We start from the raw sequence: 22,933 nt of genomic DNA, 5'->3' as shown, positions 1-22,933 counted from the left end.
TACGCACACCTTCGTGAGCACATCGGTCACAACCGTCGGGCAGCGCAAGTGCGAACACTTGTGCAAGTGAAAACAAGTGGAATAGTGCGACCATCTCAGCTGGTTTGACACGATGCCCTTGTCTGCAAGTTTCTTGTTTACATTGGATAAGCTTTCTATTTTATGAATTCACAGCTTTCTTAACATTACTGCTCTAATGAGGGCACAGCATAGATACCAGTACTGAAGGCGGTATCTACTAGTAGAGCAGAGAGACCTTATGGGTAACTTAAAAAATATACAGGTAAACCTACGTCTGACAAACTATTTTCGCATTAGAAGGCAATGAATGCGTATTCAGAACATGCAATAAGTGCCATGTGTGGAAGATGGAGAAGTGTGGTGCGGAAAACCTGCTTTCCTTTCGAATATTGACGTAAAGAAAGATTTCAGTCTGTACTTCTGTGTCGGAGGGTAGAATATCAAAGGAGAGGTGCAAAACGGATTTCGTATGTAGTAGTCCATTATGAATGTGCTACTCAAGTTGCACCAACCATAGCTATTAATGTACAAAGCATTGGACAAGGTACCATATGTATGTTTGACACATTAAAAATCTGTTCCAGGGATCATTCTGAGCTCTAAATGTGAAATGCATGATGTTTTCCAGCTACAAATAGCGCATACATATATTTGACCTGCACCACGAAGAGGTGATGTTACAAAAAAACGTGTACACCTGAGTGTTATGCTGCTTTTCGTGGTGTCTCAGTTTACTTAATAGAGTTATGAATTTACAGATTGCTCCATAGGTTTATAGCTAAAAAACCACAGAAAATTCATGCATTGTGACTACGAGGTCACAACGCGAGTACTTGTGTGGTATCGTTCCTGTCCATCGATGTGGCCTTGCACTATAAATGGAAGATGTCACACCTGCAAAGCTGAGCATCTACCCTTACAACTTAAACGCTTTTTTGAGTGCTCGGCAGTTATGCTTTAGGCATATTCTGACAGCAAGTCTGCACCACCTTAATTTAAGCACGATGTAAAGGCATGTTTGTGCATAGCCAAGCAGTTCTAGCGTGCTTGCAGGAATACAGCAGTGCCCAGTGGCACCATATAGTCCAGGCGTAACAGTTAAAAACTAGTAAACAAAGCGGCTGATACTGCTAAGGTGACCCATGTGTAGGAGCATTATATCATCTAAGCCACACGCAAGGTTGTTTTCAGTGTACTGAATTACCACAGCTCTGATTTGTCAAGTTATATTACTGCACACGCACAGTGCTGCAACAAAGTCTGTAAATGGTGAGCAATGCGGCAAACAATGAGAGATTACTTGTGTGGATTTGAATAGGACATGTGAATGCATACCCAATTTACCAGTATAACATGTTTTCTTCTGGAACATCTTTACGTTTGGCACAGAGGCTGAGCTACTGTGGCCACTTGACTGAAAATTTCCGTGCCCTCTTTGACAGTGCTCATGGGGGTGTCATTCAGTTGGCTACTCGAATATTAAATATATCATGGAGCACACCAATCTTGCAGTTCTATGCAGAACACCTTGTGCATTATTCACAAAGCTGAACCTAAGGAAGTACTCGCTGGTTTGTTACGAAAATAAAAAAAATGGCAATGCATGTTTCCTCAGTTTTTGTGCGGCCTTCCGCCACATGAGCCTTCATTTCATTGTCATGTGCATGTTAAAGCAGCTACTAATTACGAAAGACACACACAGAACCACTTATTACATCAACCTTTTCACACCATGAGAGTTCACTGAACTGACTGCTAAGATAAGTTACTTTATAATATCGGCTTGCTTTCGAATAAAATACAGGTACTGGCTAGCCGTTTATGTTATGCTATGCATTTTTCATTTCCTTAAAATATGGCCTGTCCATCAGCTAGCTAGATTGTTACTGCATAAATACATAAACAACATGCGGCCCATGCCCAACTAACTCAAATAACCTGAGTGGAGCTTACAATAGTTGACGTATGATGTGCATACTGTGTAAAGCTTATTTTTTAGAAGTGGAGTAATCAAAATAAGACACACATGTATGATCCTGGCAGTAAGAAACAGTCTCAAGCCGATCATCCTTGTTTGCTGCAATAGCTGGGAGAGGGAGCATTCCCGTCATGATAATGCTCAATTTTGTGCACTTTGGCAATCTTTTGTACACTGTTTAAATGCTAAATTGAGCATGTCAAAGTAGTAAGGTGGCAACAGATTGGCCACCCAGGCTGGCAAGAAACAATATAATTATTTGATTTCAGTCGAAGTAAGTTCTCATATCAGCAATATAAATCATTTGCTTTCAAATAAATATTGTCCTTGAAAACAACTCATGGATATATATCTGCATAAGGTCACGGCTATACGTACAAATTGATTTTATGTCAGTCATGATAAGTTGTAGACTCGTTGCTGTACCTTCAATTCATTGCTACATCAAGTTAACCACTCATGCACAACATTTTCCACATGGTGAGAACTTGATTCATCGCTGAGCACATCATTTAGCGTTGTATTTTGTTTGGAAAATTGACAAGCAGCAAGTATTAAATTTCTAATCAGCATGATTGATGCCTCACTTCATCTTTCAGGGATTTGTATATGTGAAAAAAGGAAAAAGCATTTCATGTATCCAAGTGCTTTAAGCACACTTAGAACTGAAAAAGAAAACAACCACGAGCAAGCAAATGCAAGCACATCAGCCAGCTACACTCGGAGCCTCGCACGCGTGCCAAGTGGCGAGGAGAGACGCCTTGGTTGCCGACGCAGCTGTATTCCGCGACAGATGTGCGTGCGTTCCGTATTTTTGCAAGCTGTCACTATCACTACAGAAACTGCGCCATCGCGCCGAATACGGGAATTTCGGACGATTCACTTCCGGCGATACTATCACTTTCGCGTGACGTAGAATGCGGCACGTTGGATGATTCGAGAGGTTTTGCGCAAGCAGGCAAGGCAGGACGCACCGAAAGTAATGGTTCGAGAGTACGTCCCATGTTGCGACACGATTTCAAAAAATGAAGCGCCAAAAGTGATGGCACACTAGGAAGGAACAAAGACAAGACAAGGCGCTTCCTGTCTTTGTTCCTTCCTATTACGACACGATGCGATTGCAATGCATCTTTAAAAGGTGGCGCAGATGAGAGGACTGCGCAGTGTTTCGAACAAGAATGACGGTGCCAATGCAACACATGCGGCTGCAGAACAGAATGTGACAGCCTAGATTCGCATTTTCCCCGTGACGTGGAAACGTGGAATCACATCTGCAGACATATACCAGTGTCGTCTGCAGCAGCGCCTTCTCTACGTAAAGGACGCGATGTCTGCTGTCAAAGATAGTTGCCAACTTTGAACACCTTTGCTCCACCGAACGGTTGCCAACTGTCAACAGACCGCGTCGTCCAATACGAATGCACGTGTGATCCGCTCGTGCGGATTGAGCGTGCACCGAATTTTTCGACACGATCCTCCTTTTGAGCATCCGCCCCAGTCCGCACGCGGACGTACGAGGGCGGAACAGACGGACGGCGTTTATCAAAAGAAGCTTGGTCAATTTCTTACCCTCTCGTACGTATCCCATTGTATGGCTAGTTTTTTGCTACGTAGAAAAGTACTTAGCAACTTTCAGAGTTCGGGACCAGGCAACCACTTTAAATTTTTAGCACTTTAGATTGTTTCAATGTCTTGCTTTTTTTCTCCATTCAAGTTTGTTATCAAGGTTGCGAAGATTGTGTTAGTGACGCCCGTTGTCTGACTGCGTCCCTTCCCGCCGCGCAGGAATGTCCGTGACATCGACCTCTTCACGGCTGGCATCTCGGAATTCTCCGTCAACGGAGCAGTCGTGGGCCCCACCTTCGCCTGCATTCTGGGAAATTTATTTCGCAGGACAAAGTACGGCGACCGCTTCTACTATGAGCACGGAGGACAGGCCGGCTCTTTCACGTCAGGTACGCGTTTGACGGGAAACAGTGAGCGAGCAATTGAAGCCATATCTTATATATGCATTGATGGTTTGGCTCATGGATCGTTCAATTAAGAATTATTTGCGTCACAAAGCAATACACGGCCTGTATTGTAATACGCGCACTCCATGCTTGGTATAAACGCGTTTTAAAGACTGGCTCTCTTAGCGAGTTGCCCCCCCCCCCCCCCCCCACACACACACTTTTCCGCATCGGGTGCGTGCCTTACTCGATGAGCCGGCCGCAAAGATAACGCAGCAGAAAAATTGAAGCAGTCCGACGTTCCTCCATCTCCCCTCACAATGTCCCTGCTGGTATACTGCGCAGTCTAAAAACGTGGGCCGATACCGAAGACAATGCAGTCAAAACTTAAAGCAGTCTGGCACGCCTCTCACTCCCCTCGAACGAGGGGTGACGCGATAGAGTCCCGTGCGCAGATCCCCATTCTCACCCCGAACTCGCTGCCGAAGATATCGACATGAGTCACCTTCCAACTTTTCATCCGGCTTCGGAATGCGGCCGTCGCTACCGGGAATCGCACCCAAAACCTCGGCACAAGAACGCCGCCACAGCGGGTTGCAGCGAAGTGCTGCAAATTCGTTTTAACAATTTCGGACGACGTAGGCCCTCAAGAAAAACAAAAGGCAGACGTGTTCATTGAGGTTTCTACTGAAATGTTCGAAAGGAAAGCAGCGCATAAAAAACAACACCCCGGCAGGCAGCTTTGATGTAACGTCTTCGTTTCTTTGTCCTAGATTTATAGCGCATTTTGGCAAGACTGTTTGCTGACTGCGGTTTAAGGGCGAAGCGCACCGGTCACTGTTTGAATTCAATGAAATTCTGGAATTTTACTTGGCAAAATCACGATTTGATTATGAGAGACGCCGTAAGGTAGGGAATCCAGATTAGTTTTGACCACCGGGGGATGTTTAACGTGTCCCCAGAGCACGGGACAGCCCTCCATCGAAATGCGGCGGCCAGGATCCGGGAGCTCGTGCTTAGCAGCGCGCAGCCGCTTAGCTGCTGCGGCGGGTAGTCAATTTTAATGACGAATGCGTTTCGAGCCCTCAAAGCCGACGCGACAATGAACACGCAGGAGTTCCAAAAACACAGACATTAAAACATGTACTTTGTTAATTCACTATATGCTTCTATCATGATTTTTTCTCAACGTCAAATTGGCGCCGCTTCCGCAGACTTTATCGAAGGTCATGTCACCGGAAAAATAAACAACTGTTCTATGCGTTTGCAGCACAGCTGAATGAAATCCGCAAGACTACTTTCGCCAGGATTTTGTGTGACGCAAGCGACAGCATTCAATCGCTACCAAGAAATGTTTTCCGTCCCGTTGGATCAAGGTCAGTGTTTAGCCTGCAGGCCACTATACTCATTGTCATCGCCTTTCCTCTTCTGTGGATTGTAGTACCTACCTACGGAATACAAATGACAAAATGTTCCAGTCTACGAGTCGCTTCATTCTTGTGCTAGTTGTGTTTAATGCGTAGTTACGTTCTTCTGATGAGTTGTGAGACGTTAAACGCTCTTCTTCACGTGATGATATTGTTCTCGCTTCGCGCTCGCCCTTCTGGTATGTTCGACGCAAATTGTGCAGCAAATGTGAGGGCTGCGTCACATCAAACTATTTCTGTCTTTCTTTCTTGATTTATTTAAGACAATATTACAGATTGTCTCTCGGACTTGGCCGGTAAAAAATAAAATAAAGCCCGCACCTATAGAGTCCGAGCGACGCTCACGATAAACTTCGGTCGAGCACCACCAGAGGACGCTCTACTTCGACATTGACTAGGGTGCCTCGATGCGCGCGCCCCCGCTTAGGGTGAGGACATCTGCGTCGTCTGCTACGGCGGCCGCCATTCTCGTTCCCACTGCATGCTCGTTCTCGCGGAGAACGGACTCCTCCGCTTTCCGGCTCCCTATCTCACGCTCGGCAGCGACTGGGGCTAACCCCCTTTCTCCCGCGCTGTTATGCGGAGGGCGTTAAAAGGCTGAATGGGCATTTTTCTTCGTGAACGGAGGCGCGGTAAACAGGATTGCATGGGAAACCTCACTGATGTCCCAATGCAAGTGAGTGAATTTGATCGGTAAGAAAATTCAGCCGACGCGGTCAATGCAACAACGTCTTGGTTCTGCACGCTTTGAAGAAACAGCATCAGCAACGGTAATAAAATATAAAGTCCCCTTTTCGTCTGGTAACAGCCAGATGAATACAAAAGCTGTTACCCAAGCAAACATGAAATCATTTATTCAGTGCTTATGAAAACACACAAAGTTAGAGATTTGTGTTTAATGGGAACGTGAACACTGAACATTATTGCACTTTTTAAAAGTCGACATTTATGTTAAATAGACCGTAATTGATAAAATAGTTGTGATCACTATATATATAGATGCAGACTTCAGACTTTGAAGGAAAAGGCTCGCAGAACTGCAGATTCCAGCTTGCTTACGCAAGGCTGACCCCTGCACAAGTCTTGCTTCCGTGGCCACTAGGATGAGTGCTCGGAATTTGTCGGAGATGAATTCGGAGCCTCACTCTGGCATATGCAGCAGTCAGCATTTTGCTTATTCGTTCTTTGTGAGCCATGCATGTGTTCACTGAGGGTTTGTCTATGCCTTCGAGATAGGCTATCAGAGAACGAAGTGGCGACTTCATGGTGAAAAATTTGCCTGTGCACCATGAGTTGACAGCGGTGAAATGTTCCTCGTAGTTTTTTAAAGTTTTCATGACATCAGCGCTTGGATATACGAGGTTTTGCCCATCCCTGACGTATTCCTTGAGTGCAGTCAGGGAAGCATACTGATCGTCAGGCTTGCCAAGGAGAGCAGCCTTGCACTGCGGACAAGTTATAGATTTCAAAATTCCTTTCAAAATAAAACCGCCAAGGTAAAACAAGATGCGGCACTCGGTTGACGTGAGCTCTTCAATGAACAGAATTTCCGTGTCGTTGATTTCATCGACTTCGCTTTCTGCACATTCCTTCTTGCTATGTGCAAGCAGATCGACAAGGTATTCGCGGTCGTCAAGTTCGTAGCTTGTTGATCTCGGAGTGTGAAGAAAGTGGCTGACGCTGACGAGTCGGAGTGCACACTTCAAGTCATACGCAGTGGGCACTGGCTTCATGAGCCGCACCACAGAAAAAAGGTTTTCTAGGCAGTCTTGCAACAGCCTGCTCGTGAGGAGGAATTCATACCCTTCACTGCCAAGAAGCACTTCTTGAAGGCGAAGGACAGCCGTTGTCGCAATTAGGACCCCTGCTTGCGATGGCTTCCACTGAGATCCAGTGCCCATTTTCAGTTCTCTGATGGTGTCTGTTGCCGTGCGTAGTGTGTCCAAGGCGGCATGATATTTAGTAATGTTCCTGCGGCTTAGCGCCATGGTGGGATGACGCGATGACATGAGGGCATACCACCTAGAAACGAGGTCCATAAACCACGCTGTTGTTTCGGCCTCTGGCTCAATCACTCCTTCTTTTATTAGGAACCGAATAGCTGGTGGGGCTTCACGGAAGAGCTGGACAGCGACTCCTACTTTCATTTTGGTGAAGTGCCCACAACTAATGTGGGTTTCTGACAAATTTGGTGCTACCTTAAGTTCGTTGGCTGCGTCATAATCCAAGACGGCCTGTACATGCTCCAATTTCACCTTCGAGGCCGTCAGTCCGTTCCTGCTTACTGTAGTATCACTGAGTGTGAAAACTTTTGAGCTTAGAAGCTGTCCTTTCAGGTTCTTAAGGACATGTGCCGGGTCCGAGATGAAAAAAAGTTCCTTCCCTTTTAAGGTTGGGTGAGGTATTGAGCACGAAGTTGTCGAATGGCGGTGGCTCGAAAAGCCAAATTCTCTCCACATAGCGCGGTTTGCTGCACCCATGTCACATGTGATAACACGGACTCTTAGAGAAATCTGGCTGCATATCTGCACTATTTCCAGGACATATGCCTTGAGTACAGAGCCGTCCACGTGCCTACCAGTGAATTCATAGGCTATCACTTGCTTCCATCTCTGGTTTACCCCACCTAGCATAAACACCAAAGCATGATTGGCTGGCTCTTCAGGCTTTGAGGGCAACGTCGTTCCTCCCAGAAGCACGTCTTCGCCACGGTCGAGTTCAAATCCGGGTGCTATCTCCATTTCATCTAAAAAGAGAACGCAGTCTTTCTCCACGTCCTCCATTCCCTCTGCTTTCGACCTCATGACGTCGATCACTTCATGCAGGATACCTGGCAGAAACTTCAGGCCCTGAATTCTTCTTGCTAACGTTCTGCTGGATGGAAGAGGGTAGCCAATCTTTCTGAGTGTTTCATACCCGGTGGTTCCACAAGCAAATTTAATTTTTAGACCTTGCTTTACTGTTTGCGCTGACCACGAATTACCATGATTGTTGTTCCGAGAAAGAGCACGAATTTGGTCTTCATTTAAAAACTTCGTATTTCGTGAGAAATTAGTTGCCTCTTTCTGCAGCTTGCGTACCTGCATCTGTAGTTTTTTGACAGTGTTCTTAGATTCGTTATGATGTTGTCTAAGCTTATTATTGGCTGCTGTGAGATCTGCAATCTTCTTCCTAAGCTCAGCTGCCTCAGAATCGAGGGGTTGGGTCGCAGTAACTATTGCAGTTTCTTGAAGCCGTGCATCCCTGGGGGTCGAAGTAAGTTGCCCATTAGCATTGTTGGTTTCCGTAGCCGCCAATCTCTCATTTATCTCCCCGTCTGACGAAGAATCAGCGGGAGAAAATTCCTGCGTAGTTGAGGGAAGAACGTTTCTCACTTCTCGTGAAGAATTGTGTGCGGCTGCGTCGTCACTGAATAATGCAGGCACGTGTGCATTTCGTTCCCTTGGTGGCCTTCGCTCTTTAGGAAGTTCTGGAAACAGATAAATAAGAAAAAATGCCCATTACATATATTTAAGATTGTGTTAACTAAAAGCAGAATAGAAGGTGCGCCAGAAAATTTAATATGTATGCGCATGAATCGTTTCCTCACATAACTTTTTCAAATGTAGATAATGAGCCGATAAGCAACGTGGTAACAAATACCAGGGTCAGGAGGCATCTCACCTTTGAATGGGAACACCGTTGGTACAGCATTAGGCTTGAGCTTCTTCCACCCATCCGCGCGGTTCTGTTCGAAGCTGCTGGCTTCGAAATGAGCCTGCAGATGAATTTGATATTGAAATTAGCGGCGCATTTCCGGCTCGATAATGAAAACAATGAAGGCAGCACGCAAGAGAACACAGTAGTCCAAATATCAGTCGAATTACTCGAATGAGAGCCTCAATCTGCACATAACATATCCTGTCTATCTCATTCACTGACTTAATCCGCCATCGCAGAACGAAGCGTCGGGTTAACAGGCCAAAGAACAAATTAGTCGAAATATCAGGCGAATTACTCGAATGAGCGCCTCAATCTGCACATAACAACGATCTCTGTTAATCTCATTTACTGACATAATGCGGCGTCGTAGGACGAAGCGTCCGGTTAATAGGCAGCGGAAGCTACCCAACGCCGCACACATGTCAAAAACAACTTCAGAAATCGTGAGTGAATTAATCAAAATTGGTTCCTGGACCATCCATTTGCACAGTAATTGCCACAGCTTATGTGCCCTTGCTTGTCCTCATGCTCTGTGCCTTGATGCAATGTTTGGGCCCAGACCGCAATTCGCTGGCAAGCGCCTAGTAAAGGCAATTACCTTTGAATGAAAAGAAGCGGCGAAAGCACGCGTGGTACGTATTCCCCAGCGGACACGTGTCGTGCAATTTCGGATGCGAACAAGCAAGCGGCAGACAATGGCCTGTACCGCGCTGTAGTGAAACTCATTTACTTTGTTTTAGTGTTTCACGCAGCTTTTTTAAGCCGAGCAAGAAGAATATTGAACGACACTTAGCTGCCCAAACGCAACAAAATACAAATAAATCGCAACAAAAACAGCACTGAACCAACATGTGGCACTTACGCTGCAGACACACGAGGAGTTCGTCGGTTGCCACTTGTCACGCTTGACTCGCACCAGCCACAGAAGCCGCCTTTTTGGGTCCCTTGGAAAATGGAACATCCTCCAACCATTTCTCGAATGGTTGGAGCACTGAGGAACACAACATCCAGGCATTCTACGCCGATGAAAGCCGCGCGAACGCAGCAGCGTTTCGAGGACGCCCGCACAGCAGCGCGGCGAAGTCGACGCGGGCAACGCAATGGCGGAGGGAGCGCGCGAAAACAGGTTTAGGCGGCGCCGGCTGGTTCAAAGGGTGACCTCACCCTAAGCGGGGGCGCGCGCATCGAGGCACCCTAACATTGACGATCGATACGCGCTGACCGCGCCGCCCTCACGCCCAGTTCAGCCAGCAACGCCGCCATTGACTGTCGGAAATAAAGTTTTCTTGCGTCACATTACGAGTGACAGCCCCTTTCGAAAGTTAACCAGACATCTCGTTTATTATTAATATGTGTCAACTTCATATTCATTTTGATATCAAATGCATTGTCAAGTACACAAATTTTATTTGAAAACAATTCTGAGTCTGTCTGGTGCCTTGTGAAATTACCTAACGGAAACAATATAGTGTACGGGACATGCCACCGCCCACCCGGAAGCAGCGCCTCATTCAGATTGCTGTCTGAGATGCTATCTTTTTTGCCTAGTAGCGTATTCCTAGGGGAGGATTTCAATTTGCCAGACTTCAACTGGAATGCTGGATGTGTGGCTGGTAATAGGTCCCATATTTACACAGAGTTCGAAGAACTGCTCGGATGAAATGGATTGCAGCAGTACGTACGGGAACCTACGCGAGAAAATGCAATTTTAGACTTAGTACTTTGCAATGAACCGAACATAATATCAAAAGTTACTGTTTGCCCAGGTATTAGTGACCACAGGGCAGTTGTCGTAGAACTTAACATACAGCGAGTACGGATGGCGCGAATTCCGCAAAGAAGAGTGTACATCTACGACAGAGAAGACTATGCTGCTATCAGGACCGAACTTGAAAATTTCTTTCCTACTTTCCAGTATCTGTCAAACGCACGCTGTGCATTAACTTTGTGGTCAGCATTCCGGGACAAAATACTTAAACTAGTCGAAATTCATGTTCCATGCAGGTACCTGCTGCAACGAAAAAACAATAACCTTGGTTTAACGTAGAGATACGTAAACTTATAAGGAAAGCAAGACGAACGTATAAAACGTTTTCTGCCGACACCAGTCTGGCAAATCACAAACGCTTGCAAGAGATAAATAATCTATTGAAAGCAACAATTAAATCTGCCAAAGATACCTTCTTTGTTAAATTAAACAAGGACTTGAGAGAAAACCCAAAATCTTTTTGGAAATAAGTAAAACAAAATCGAAAAGACATATCAATACCATCTTTAACTATTGACGGCAAAACCGTGACGTCAGACTATCAGATGGCGGAATGCTTCAACGAGTACTTCCAATCTGTGTTTTCGCTAGTATCTGCTGGGGAGACTTCGCTTTTGAACAACGCCAATCAGGGCGGTATGATGCCAGACATTGAATTTGATGTTAGCGGCGTCGATTCTTTATTACGGCATTTAGATGACATAAAACCTATTGGACCTGATGGAATATCCCCAGTGGTCCTTAAAGAGTGTCATAGCATCATTCATCATCATCATCATCATCATCATCATCATCATCATCATCATCATCATCAGCCTAGTTACGCCCACTGCAGGGCAAAGGCCTCTCCCATACTTCTCCAACTACCCCGGTCATGTACTAATTGTGGCCATGTTGTCCCTGCAAACGTCTTAATGTCATTCGCCCACCTAACTTTCTGCCGCCCCCTGCTACGCTTCCCTTCCCTTGGAATCCAGTCCGTAACTCTTAGTGACCATCGGTTATCTTCCCTCCTCATTACATGTCCGGCCCATGCCCATTTCTTTTTCTTGATTTCAACTAAGATGTCGTTTACCCGCGTTTGTTGCCTCACCCAATCTGCTCTTTTCTTATCCCTTAACGTTACACCCATCATTCTTTCCATAGCTCGTTGCGTCGTCCTCAGTTTCAGCAGAACCCTTTTCGTAAGCCTCCAGGTTTCTGCCCATTGCATCATTGCTCCTTATTTAACGATCACTTATAAGCTTTCCCTTGAAACAGGCCTCATTTCCCAAGATTGGAAAATGGCAAGCGTGACAGCAGTTTTTAATGGGGCGATAGAAAACTCAAAGAAAATTATAGGCCGATTTCACTAACGTCGATATGTTGCAAAATATTCGAACACATTTTATATAGTAACATATCTGCATTCCTTGACTCAAACGCTTTCTTTGCACCTTCCCAGCATGGATACTGAAAAAAGTTATTCCTGCAACACACAACTAATAGGATTCCAGCACTTCTTATCTAAAGCCATTGATAACAATAGTCAGGTAGACGCGGTTTTTATTGACATTAAAAAGCTTTCGATATTGTGTCCCATAAGCTCTTATATGTAAAGCTTGCTGCAGTAAATATAAACTGAAAGTTCAAAATTGGATACGAAACTACCTAAACGGAAGAACCCAGTCTGTCGTCCTAAACAACGCCGCATCTTCACTAATAACCGTTTCTTCGGGCGTTCCTCAGGGAAGCATACTGGGCCCCTTGTTATTTTTAATCTACATAAATGACATTGTCGAACTAATTACATTACCCATAAAAATATTTGCTGATGACTGTGTGGTTTACAGACAAATTACCACTGAAGATGACATAGATACATTGCAAACAGATTTAGATAAGGTAGCGATCTGGTGTAAAAAATGGAACATAAATTTAAATATAAAAAAGTGCAGTAGCGTAAGTTTTTCCAGATAATTATCCAAATTTCAGCACCGATATAACATCAATGGCACGCTTATCGACATACAGTCGGAATACAAGTATTTAGGAGTCTATTTTACCGAATCACTCACTTGGCATAAACAGATTGACACTGTCATAGCAAAAGCTAGTAGGATGCTACACTTTATTCGCAGAAATTTTAAACAGGCAACACGCGAAGTTAAGGAAACTTTATACTTCTTACATGCCAGAACAATACTTGATTATGCTTGTGTAATATGGGATCCCTATCAAGATTACCTCATTGATAGACTCGAAAAAACTACAGAACCAAGCAGTAAGGTTTGTTTGCAATAATTACAGCCCGTACTCTAGCATTTCCGAAATGAAGGCCACTTTAGGATAGGATTTACTACATATGCGTAGGCAGAAGTTAAGGCTCAAACTATTGCACCGAATATACAACAGCCAGACAGGTATTAATCGCTATAACTATCTCCTGGAACCAGATTACATATCGACTCGCTGTGATAACAACAAAAAGATCTCAGCCTATAACTGCAGAACAAACACTTTTTACTACTCTTTTTCCCCAAATCAATTAGACAATGGAACAGTTATCAAATGATATAGTAAATGTGTCAAATAATGAACTGTTCTACTCTGTACTGTGACAGCGCTCTTGTCAAACTAACGTATGTGTTATATATCTTGAAACCTGTTTGTTTCACATTACTTGTGTGCCTTTCTCTAAAGGCTATTGCAGTGCTTCTGCTTGTGAGTATATCTATCCAAAAGTTTTTCTGCATTACTGATTCTATCTTGTTCCCCCCTACGTAATGCCTTTATGGCGATGTAGGTACTCCGTAAATAAATAAATAAATAAATAAATAAATAAATAAATAAATAAATAAATAAATAATAAGTTAATTAGAAAAGTACGTAAAGATCCAAGGAGAACTTCCAAATGCATCACTCAGCCGCTCTCACAAGCGTCCCTTGTTTGCGTTATGTAGACTTGCGCAACGTTGTTGTTGCCTTGAAAGTTCCCCCGTCACTTAAAGAGAATGAAGATACCTGATCAGGACCCCAACTGTCAAAAATGCGGCCTCTCAGTTTTTGTATGTAAGCCTTCTGCTGCGCTTGCGTACGTTTACAGGTTGTAGCGCACAATTTTAAATAACTCAGACAATGAATGAACATCACACTACTTTATTTCCAAATAGCATCGAATATATTTTTACCTAGACGCAGCTTCTTGGTGATCTATTGCTTCACGTTAGATTTTCGATTTGTATTATTTCAGCAACCCGAGCCGACCTTGCACAGTAATGCCACGAACGGATGTACTCAAGTGGCTTGTGCCTCGTAGGAGGCGTTACTGAGGACAGAAGGGGATGGCTGGACCCCGACTGGCGTAACTCTTGAACCGTGTGCGCCCTCGTAGCCGCATCTGGAGATGGACGAGCGCATGCACTCGCTCGTGGGTGACGTGGGCTGCTCGCAGTTGGGATAATAGCGTGTCTTTCTTTCGCGCGGCCTTACGTGGCCTGCACGTACATAACCAACTATTATGTCGCATCAACAGAAATACCCAACCATACCGACATTAAGAGCCTCCTTTTTATGCATGTATTGACAGTTTGCACGAGTGTATGCATGGTGTGACGTCATGACCCTAGTGAAAGGTTCCGCATAACATTCAATAACCACAGATGTTACTCCAACCATGTTTAGCAAACTCATGGAGATTTTTGATGATATCCTCATAAAACTGTAAAGCTGTCACGTAAGTCAATCGCAAAATGTATTCGATTATTGAAATATATATGGGAACATTTCAGTGGTTTTGCCTGCCCAACAGAGTTTCATTTGTGCATCACCTGCATGATGTGTTCCTTACAATAGCACTGAAATATTTGAAAAAAAAAAGTGCACATAAGCATGTACACGGCCCAGAACGACGGCATTAGGAATTGTACATAACAAATTTTCTTTTGAAAATTTTTGTTATTCAGAAATTTCGTATGTTACGTATTCATGTTATGGAAATGAAAATGATTTAACGCAGGAGAAACATGATTCCTTTATAAACTATGCAAGAACCTTGGAAAGCAGGCTAGGCATGTTTTAATAATAGGGTTTTGATTGTTTCATTGCTCCTAGGCACTTGTAGAAAGGCCTTTTTGTTGCGTGCGTTTTGTCACACCGTCAAATTGTCTTTTTTATTTCGCTTCCTATTGCAGTAACACCGTCGCCGCCTGTCCAAACATTCCGGTGCCCAATTTCTCCCTGTGGTTTTAAACGCCCTGTGAAGAAAACGTCTTTTCTGCGAATTAATCAAATAAAATAAAACACGTTACTTGCTTGCATCTTTTGCTTCACCGCTTCACGTCTTCGACGGAACGGCTGTTGTAGATGTCTCAGCGCGCGAGGGATGGCACGTGTTGCGGAATACGGGGTGTGTTCTCCTTCGCTTACCCTCGGCCTTCTCAAGTTCACGTGACACACAGAAGAGAGACGATGGCTTTACTGAAAGCCAGAGAGCGAGTCGTCGCAGGTTTGACACGCTTCTCCATATAAAAAAGTCGCAGTTTCGTCCGAAAGGTGAAACATCGATTGCGATAGCAAATTAATACACAGCTATACGAAGTAAGGATACCAGTTCCTTGGCCGTATAAACTTGTAAGCATTCGCTTACTAAGTTCATTAACAAGCACAGTGTCACATACGCGCACAAGCTAACATGAACACGTGTCACTCGATGACCGTGGAAACCCGCTGTCAAAACGGTGGAGAGAGGAAGCGCGGCAGTAGCGAATCGACGTTCGTGCTGCGCCTGACTTTAGCGCAAACTAAGCGGCGAAACAGAGCGCACACGAACCTATGGACCCACACATCGGAAATCGTCGCAGATCGCTACCGCGCTAGGGCCCGCGCGGCCGCGCCGTACTCAGCAGCCGCCGGAGTAGAAGAGGGGACCCCCTTCCCCGATGGAATTTTTGCAATGGCTAGTAGGTACAGCGGGGCGTGGCTAGAGTGTACTAGTTCCTTCTAGAGTGTACTAGTTCTGCGCAGGCGCGAGTAGAGCGGGTGCGAGAGAGAAAATCTGGGGTCCATTACTCATTGAATATGTGAATCTGCCTAGGCACTACGGAGGAGGTTACTGAGCGCGCGTTGTAAGCGTTTGCCCCCTAGACATGCCGGCAATGCCGAGTGTGGTCGAGTTTGTTCACTCTCCGCCACTGGCTGCCCGCACGGTTAGGCAGTGGGCACGGACGCCCCATTTGGTGATCGCTGTGTCTGAAGGGGCAAGGTTCTGACTGGTGTTGTATAGGTCGCGGGCCGCTTTTTCATCGCGACGACAGACTGAATTTTTGCAAGCACTGCTCCAGGAGGGCACACGTAACCGGCAAACGGAAGCTTCAGGAGAGTACCTGAAGTTATAATAAAGCAGGCGGCGCAAGATCTCCGGGGTACTGAAGGGGTAGCGGGGGGATCAAAGCTGGAAGCAGGGCGGTGTCCCGTTGCCGCTTTGGTGTACTGGAGGCCTGCGCCGCCAATAATGCGAAATAATGACACGTGTGTTTAAATTAGTAAAAACACGATTGAATAAATATAATCCCGTCCAGCCGCCAACTTGCGACTTTAAGTTCTGCACTACCGCGCTCCCGACTTCTCCCGGCACGCTATATAGGGACAAATTCATACAAAGGCGCTAACAAACTCATCCGTAGTGCCTAGGCAAAGTCATATATTCAAAGAGCAAAAGTCCCCACATTTCCACTCCCACACCCGCTCTTACTCGCGCATGCGCGCACATGTCCGGCGTCTCCCCAAGTGCCATGCCCCACTGTGCCTACTAGCAATTGTCAAGACGCCTCCCCCGGTGCTTGGCGCGCGACGGAAGACGGCGCGCTTCCTCCCCGCTTCCCACCCTTGCGCACGCGAGATTGACCCGACGATCGCACGCGTTTCACTCGCACATAGAGCATACTGCGTGCGACGATGATGTTATCGTGCTTGGACTTTGTACGGAACATCAGTAGCGACGGCGATGACGGCAGAAATGCGCCTCGAGTGTCCATCTAATTGCTATCGTAATAGAAACTAGTGAAAGATGACGCCACACTCACACTGTGTACACTTATTTGCAACAGACGGAGACTTACACACACATGCAAAACCAACGGAAAGGCTCAATTGAGTACGTAATCTCCAAAGGTACCTCCATTGACTCAACACCCTTGCACTCACTACAGGTGCAAGGTGTACACCAGTTCGCGTTCTCAAAGATCCTTGAGGGTGCAAATCGGTTTACAGTGCATCTTGGCGTTTGGCAAGTTTCGCGAAGCTGCGCAGATTTCACGTGGCTTCCATGAAAGGTGAAACGTTCGTTTCCACTCAAATTCCAATGCGCTCAAGTGTTTTGGGGTTGCGTGTGGTACTAGCTACTGGTAGCTGTAGCCGTGAAATTCTCTATTCGTGCTATTTACAGCTATCGACGCAACTTGAGACATAACGATCAGAGAAAAACACATTTATGGAGATCCAATAAACAAGCTGGAATCTTCTCATCCTATGGAGCGTGAAAGGACATGCAATCTCTATGTTTATTCCCCACAAAGGTCACAACTTTATTATTAATCATGCAATATTTAGGTGTATGCATTATGCACCGCACAAGCTACGCCGGAATGCAAGCTCCAAATGAGGCGGCCTAGCGGCCGGGGCTGGTTAACCTCTTCGCCTTTCGTGTATCTTCCGCCTCTCTCTCTCTCTCTCGCCCAAATGATGCGGGTGCACCGTGTCAGACCCCGATTCAGTGGTGAAACGAGGACAAAGGCGATATATGATATTTGTAGAGAGAGGAATGGTGATGTCAGCTGTATGCACTGAGAAGTATTGCACATGTCTAGCTACATTTAAGGATTCCGTCCCTTTTGTGTCAAAGTGGCCCCTTTTGGAACATTGGCCAAGAATAGGCACACACACAGCGGCGCATGCGGATAGGTAAAACGTAAAAATTCAAATATATAAAACAACAAATTTATTAGATTCCATGAATACATTTTATTAGGTTATAGGAGTGTTTTAAGAAATAACTGGTACCTGAAGTTATATGCCCAAGTGTTTTGTTGGACTGAAGTACTAAAGCGCCAAACAGGCGTCACAAGAAGAAACACGGACTGACGTCTGTTTGGTGCTTTAGTACTTCAGTAACATGCACCAACTAGCCCAACAAACAGTCCTGCTTGAATAACTTTTGTGGGAATTTTTCGGCAGGAACTCCGATGACAGAAGTTCGTTCATGACTGCAGGCACAAGCACAGCGCAAAGTATTGGTACAGAAGAAAGACGTGGCGCGTCTATGCTTCGTTCGCGCTGTGCCTTTGCCTGTTGTCGTGAACAAGCTTTGCGCACTTCTCGTGTTGCAGTAATGCGTGAGCTCACAGATACTAAGCAAAGTATAGCTTCTTTGCTGACCTTACGCGGAAAAGGGGATTCTTTGCTTCCCCTGAAGACTGCGTTCGCCAAGTTAACCATGACAATTAAGTATCTAGAAGCGGCAGTACCGTTCGTGTAAAAGCGTTATGAAACATGGTTCCAGCGCACAACTGAACACGGACGCGGAGAGAAAGACAACACGAACGCCAGAAACAGTCATCAGAAGTGTTAAACCAAAAGAAGACAGGAATAAAAGCAAAAAGTGAAAAAAAGGTGAAAAAAAGCTTTCCCTCTCTTTCCTTCCCCTCTTTTTGACATCACTCAGTACAATCTTGCTCATCTCCCGCCCTACCTAGCTGATTCTACACACCCGTTTGCCCTGAGATAATCAAGTTCTTTTTTCCCGAGTACAACAGAAGGAGCACTGACACAGTAATCGTTTTCATTGGAGATACAAAATGCTTCAAAAATTTCCCGGTTTTTCTGATTGTTATATTTGCGCAACACACGTGTTCGTTCGAAAAACGCCTTGCATGCCAGCTTGTGCGAGCAACGGCGAATGTGGTCGGCTGAATGACCAGCGCCACTTAGTGAAGTAGCATTCCTGCGATGCCCTAGCAAGCGTTCGTTCAGACAGCGCCCTGAATGGTACCCGTCGTTCGTGTTGTCTTTCTCTTCTCGTCCGTGTTCAATTGTGCGCTGGAATGGTGTTTCATAATGCTAATCACAACTAACTAGCCCAGCTGTCCATACTTAGTGTAAAAGCGGTACGATATGGTTTTAGAACAGTTGTCTGAGAGTAAGTGACACGTGAAGCACCAATTCCCGACTCGAAATGCAACCCGAAGCGCAAGCAGGTCCGCTTCAACAACTGCGCAGTAACTAAATGATAGCGAACCGTACCGCAGAAGCGCGAACATGGAAAGTGAAGGACTACCAATCGAACTCGAGCAAAACCTGACATTAATCGTATCCGAATTTTTATGTTCCCATATCGACGCCGTGCATCGCTTGCAGCACAAGGCCAGCCCGACAGTTCCTTTTGTCTCAGTGACTGCAAAGGGATGCGTGATTTGATGCGCACAGAAAATTGAGACGCTGGCACGCAAATTGGCAGCTGCCGAGACTTTTCTTAAGCGATGAGCTGATAAGACTAAACCGAAATCTCGTCTGGCGAGCAAGAACCGCAGCAACAATAAAGAGGATAGAAATTTGCTTGGGCTGGACAATTTTCGTCAAGAAGGACGAAAATGGGCCCCTCATCCGAGTGACTGATCCAGCTGGTATTGCTAAGATTACTTAGGCATCGTGGCGGCTAATTTTTCTTCTGTCCCATATTTCAGTGAGCTTAAAAATACATTTGTTGTCAGCCCAGAGCACAACTTCACGATAGTTAGAATCCATATTAGAAACCTGCTTAAATACTGGGAGGAGTTCAGGGAAATAGCTGAATTAGCCTCAAAGTTCGTCGACGCATTTATTATAGCTTATAGTGGAAACAGATGTAGCAGACGGTTGCTCCGACAGGTTCGTAGTACACGGTTATCGACCCTACTTGATATCTCGGCCAAAAGACGCGGACGCGAGATAACGCTGTTTGTAAACGTAAGATTTGACGCTTCTCTAATACCGAGTTCCTTTACACATGCTGAATGCTTACCAACAAAAACAACGCTTGCGAACACCGACCTAATCTTGCTAGCTCAGTATTGTCCTCCAAGTAATAGTGTCACACGAATCTTATTTGAACTGGTTGAAGTGTTAGAACGACATGCCTCAGCGGATCAGATATTCTTGGAAGAAGACCTAAACATCAATATATTGCGCACTGCATCAGTTAGTGTATCGGTATGCTTACAAATTTTGTCAACATACGGCCCGTATGTTCTGTAAATGGCCCCACTAGGGATGAGTCCACAAAGGACAGACTTGTATCCGACTGTCTTGACCTTATTTCAATAATAGCGACGGTTCATTCCTTATCAGTTTGCGTTATCAACGGAAAGATAACCAGCCATTATTTTGTGGCACGTCACCCTAGCGCATGCTTGCCCCTATCCGGAAAGAACGACATAGAAGAATTCATAATTACTTTATTTAGCGCAAAGCAACGGACACAAGAAAGACGACAGGACAAGGCGCCTTGTCCTGTCGTCTTTCTTGTGTCCGTTGTTTTGCGCTAAACAAAGTAATTATGGATTCGCACCAACTAGCCCACCAACGCATTGTGCTGGACACAGAAGTACGCAAATAAGAAAAACCAGCGTGAAGTCAAGATCACTAATAGAATAAAATATTTGATCAGCTTATAACACAGTTTGAGTTGGCGCAAATTATTGTCGGAGCAGCCTATTCTAAAGTGTACGAAATATTTAGCGATCAGTTAAAAAAGTTTGAACGCTCATGTAGGTGCACTGTAATTAAGAAATGCAGAAATTTATTCATGGTTCACGACCGATATAGTCAGAGTTATTTCTTACAGAGACTGGTTGTGGAAAAGGTGCGAACGCGACCGAAAAGGTCAACATCTGAAGACCGAATACAAAATAGCGAGTAACAGAGGCGTTGCCCTTCGAAGATGAGCGAAACGGCGGTATTTCTCGTACAACGTTAACCATTGCAATCGCACCTACAAATGCTCGGCGAAGACTTGGTCATTATTAAAAAATCTCAGTGGAAAACGTGCCCTGCTACCGCCTTTTGGGATCCCTTGTCTGAAAAGCCAGCTATGGTAGCTGACAACTTCGGCCACTTATTTACACGTGCATATAGTAATTTACCGTCCCAACGGCGCAACTGGACGCTCCGGCAATCTGCGGCAGCTTCATTTTTGCCTGTAGCGATTCGAAAGAGGACGTGATGAGGATAATTTTTACTTTTCGACTCAGTAAACAGTTAGGAATAGACTCGTTATTATCTGTTTGTACGCTGCGACGAAATTTTCAGTGATTGATTATTATTCAGAGCCGAGGTGCACTTACTGGCACTGTACTTTGAAGTTCAACATACAAAGGTTACGTAAGCTCATTTCTTAGTGGTTGAATTCGGACCCCATGTAACCTTGGTATGCATACCCACAAAGATATGTGCACAGATACCAACCAACACTGCCCGACACACCCAAGCCTCCTGTCGTCTGCAGCAGCCGCGCCAAACGACGCAGGGTAAAGAAAAGAAAGCTTAGATTAAAAAAAAATTGCGATAGCAAATTAGTTGATAGCTGTACGAAGAAAGGATAGTAGTTTTATCAGCCGTATAAACTTGTAAACATTCCCTTACTAGCTAAATTAACAATTACAGAATGTGTAAGCGTGACTCAACGAGGACGTAGAAAAAAAAATGGCTGTGGCTTAGCTAAGGTTAAGCCCAGGATGCGAAGCATACTAGCCTTAATTTTAGTTGTTGAACCACTGTTTAGCCTGGTGAACTGCTGTTGCTTGGCTATATTTGGTTCGGCTAGACGAAGAAACAACTCAGGCGTTACTCTGCTTCGCCTTCAAGAGTGGAACGCGACAGCGTTCCCGTCGACCCGCCAAGGGGTGTAAGACAATGGGCTACGGCGCAGCGACTACGCGCCCCGCATTGGACGCGGTGAGCGTCGAGCAACGCAGCGTTCGGCGCGGCAACGAAATGTGCGCCTGAGCAAGCGACGCACGCCTGAGCCTTAGAAACAGCTAGTTTCTAAGGCAACACCGCATTCACTAGAGGCGCTTTTGTACCGCTTTGAAGCATCGTACTGACGTCACGGTGTCACGTGGTCAGCCTTGAAGGCGATGCCGCGAGCGACGGCGCGAGTTGGAGCTCCGTTTCTCCTCTGTCGTGGAGTTCCGTCGTGGCAGCGGAGGAGTGCGAACGTGCGCCGCATGCGCTCCGCAGTTTTCGACCGACCCATGCCATCAAGACCCACGGGGCCAGCAAAAGCTTTTAGGACCGGATACATCTCACAAGCTGGACCACGCGGATACCAGTTTCAAGGCGGTAGGCCCAATTTTCGGCGTTTTACCGGACTTTGAACCTCCCACGTGGCCGTGGAGCTAAGCCGAACGCTAGGCTAGGAACGCACGAGCACGACGCTCGAGGGAGACCAGGCCGCGTCGACGACACCGACGCGGGCCGAAATGGACTCCCGCCGACCGAGTCTACCGAACCCCAAGCTTTTCATGAGCGGCCCAGCCCAAAAACCGCTCGAATCTCAAGATATGGAGGACGATCGCTACAGCAGCTCCTCCGGCACCGAGGCCACCGGAGACGGAGAGCTCACAGCCACCGCCATGCAGCAAGACCAGCCCAGTACCTCAGGTATGCAAAACTTCGACGACCACTGGCGGATTTACTACTCTAAACGCCAGAAGAAACTACAGAAGAGCGGATCCCGGAACGCCGCCACTTTGAATCAGAAAGAAGCCCCGAGCGGGGAGACGAATAGCAAGATGGCGTCGTCCACCTCGGCAGAGGGTGGCGCGAACGCGAAGACAGCTGGAGCAGCAGCTGCGAGCAAAGGCCAACGGCAGCCGAGACAAAGGTTACCGCCGCTCCCCAAGGACGACGCGAAGATTATAATACGCCCGAGGAACGGCCTACCAATCAGAGAGCTAAAAGCGACCGAGGTTGCAAGAGCTATCGTAAAGGCATGCAACGGCAAGTTTAAAGAAGACGACGTCACCGTCAGACTAAGAACGGGATCCAACATCATCATCGCAAGTACCTCAAA

At 45.9% G+C, this 22,933-nt stretch overlaps 2 protein-coding genes across 4 annotated transcripts in view; one reads left to right on the top strand and one right to left on the bottom strand.

The window, feature by feature from the left end:
• The window catches only part of LOC126526927 (chorion peroxidase-like), a 111,082-nt gene extending 95,936 nt beyond the window's left edge, over positions 1-15,146 (top strand). For 2 of the 3 annotated variants that reach the window (XM_072284425.1, XM_055068444.1), the window contains exons 13-16: positions 3,785-3,954; positions 5,222-5,327; positions 14,081-14,205; positions 15,021-15,146. In XM_072284425.1, the coding sequence (XP_072140526.1) occupies positions 3,785-3,954; positions 5,222-5,327; positions 14,081-14,159 (355 nt within the window). In that variant the 3' untranslated portion in view covers positions 14,160-14,205; positions 15,021-15,146. The remainder of the gene's footprint in view (positions 1-3,784; positions 3,955-5,221; positions 5,328-14,080; positions 14,206-15,020) is intronic. The other variant, XM_072284426.1, reaches the window with a different exon arrangement.
• Positions 6,207-10,264, bottom strand: LOC140213279 (uncharacterized). Its single transcript, XM_072284424.1, has 3 exons — positions 9,943-10,264; positions 9,042-9,135; positions 6,207-8,847 (listed from the first exon to the last, which is right to left on the bottom strand). Exons 1-3 carry the CDS (start codon positions 10,093-10,095, stop codon positions 6,434-6,436), a joined length of 2,661 nt encoding a protein of 886 aa, XP_072140525.1. The 5' UTR covers positions 10,096-10,264; the 3' UTR covers positions 6,207-6,433.
• Positions 15,147-22,933: the final 7,787 nt, after the last annotated feature.

The sequence above is a fragment of the Dermacentor andersoni genome, chromosome 9 (assembly GCF_023375885.2).
Source record: "Dermacentor andersoni chromosome 9, qqDerAnde1_hic_scaffold, whole genome shotgun sequence".
Lineage (NCBI taxonomy): Eukaryota > Metazoa > Arthropoda > Arachnida > Ixodida > Ixodidae > Dermacentor > Dermacentor andersoni.
Note: the sequence above shows the minus strand (reverse complement) of the source record. Positions and strands in the feature narration are given on the sequence as shown.

Excerpts from the sequence above, each read along its gene's own strand:
- LOC140213279 (XM_072284424.1), bottom strand. The coding sequence starts at position 10,095 with ATGCCTGGATGTTGTGTTCCTCAGTGCTCCAACCATTCGAGAAATGGT. Across the intron at positions 9,136-9,942 it reads ACTCCTCGTGTGTCTGCAGC|GCTCATTTCGAAGCCAGCAG; the intron begins GTAAGTGCCACA and ends ATTCATCTGCAG. Across the intron at positions 8,848-9,041 it reads AACGGTGTTCCCATTCAAAG|AACTTCCTAAAGAGCGAAGG; the intron begins GTGAGATGCCTC and ends ATCTGTTTCCAG.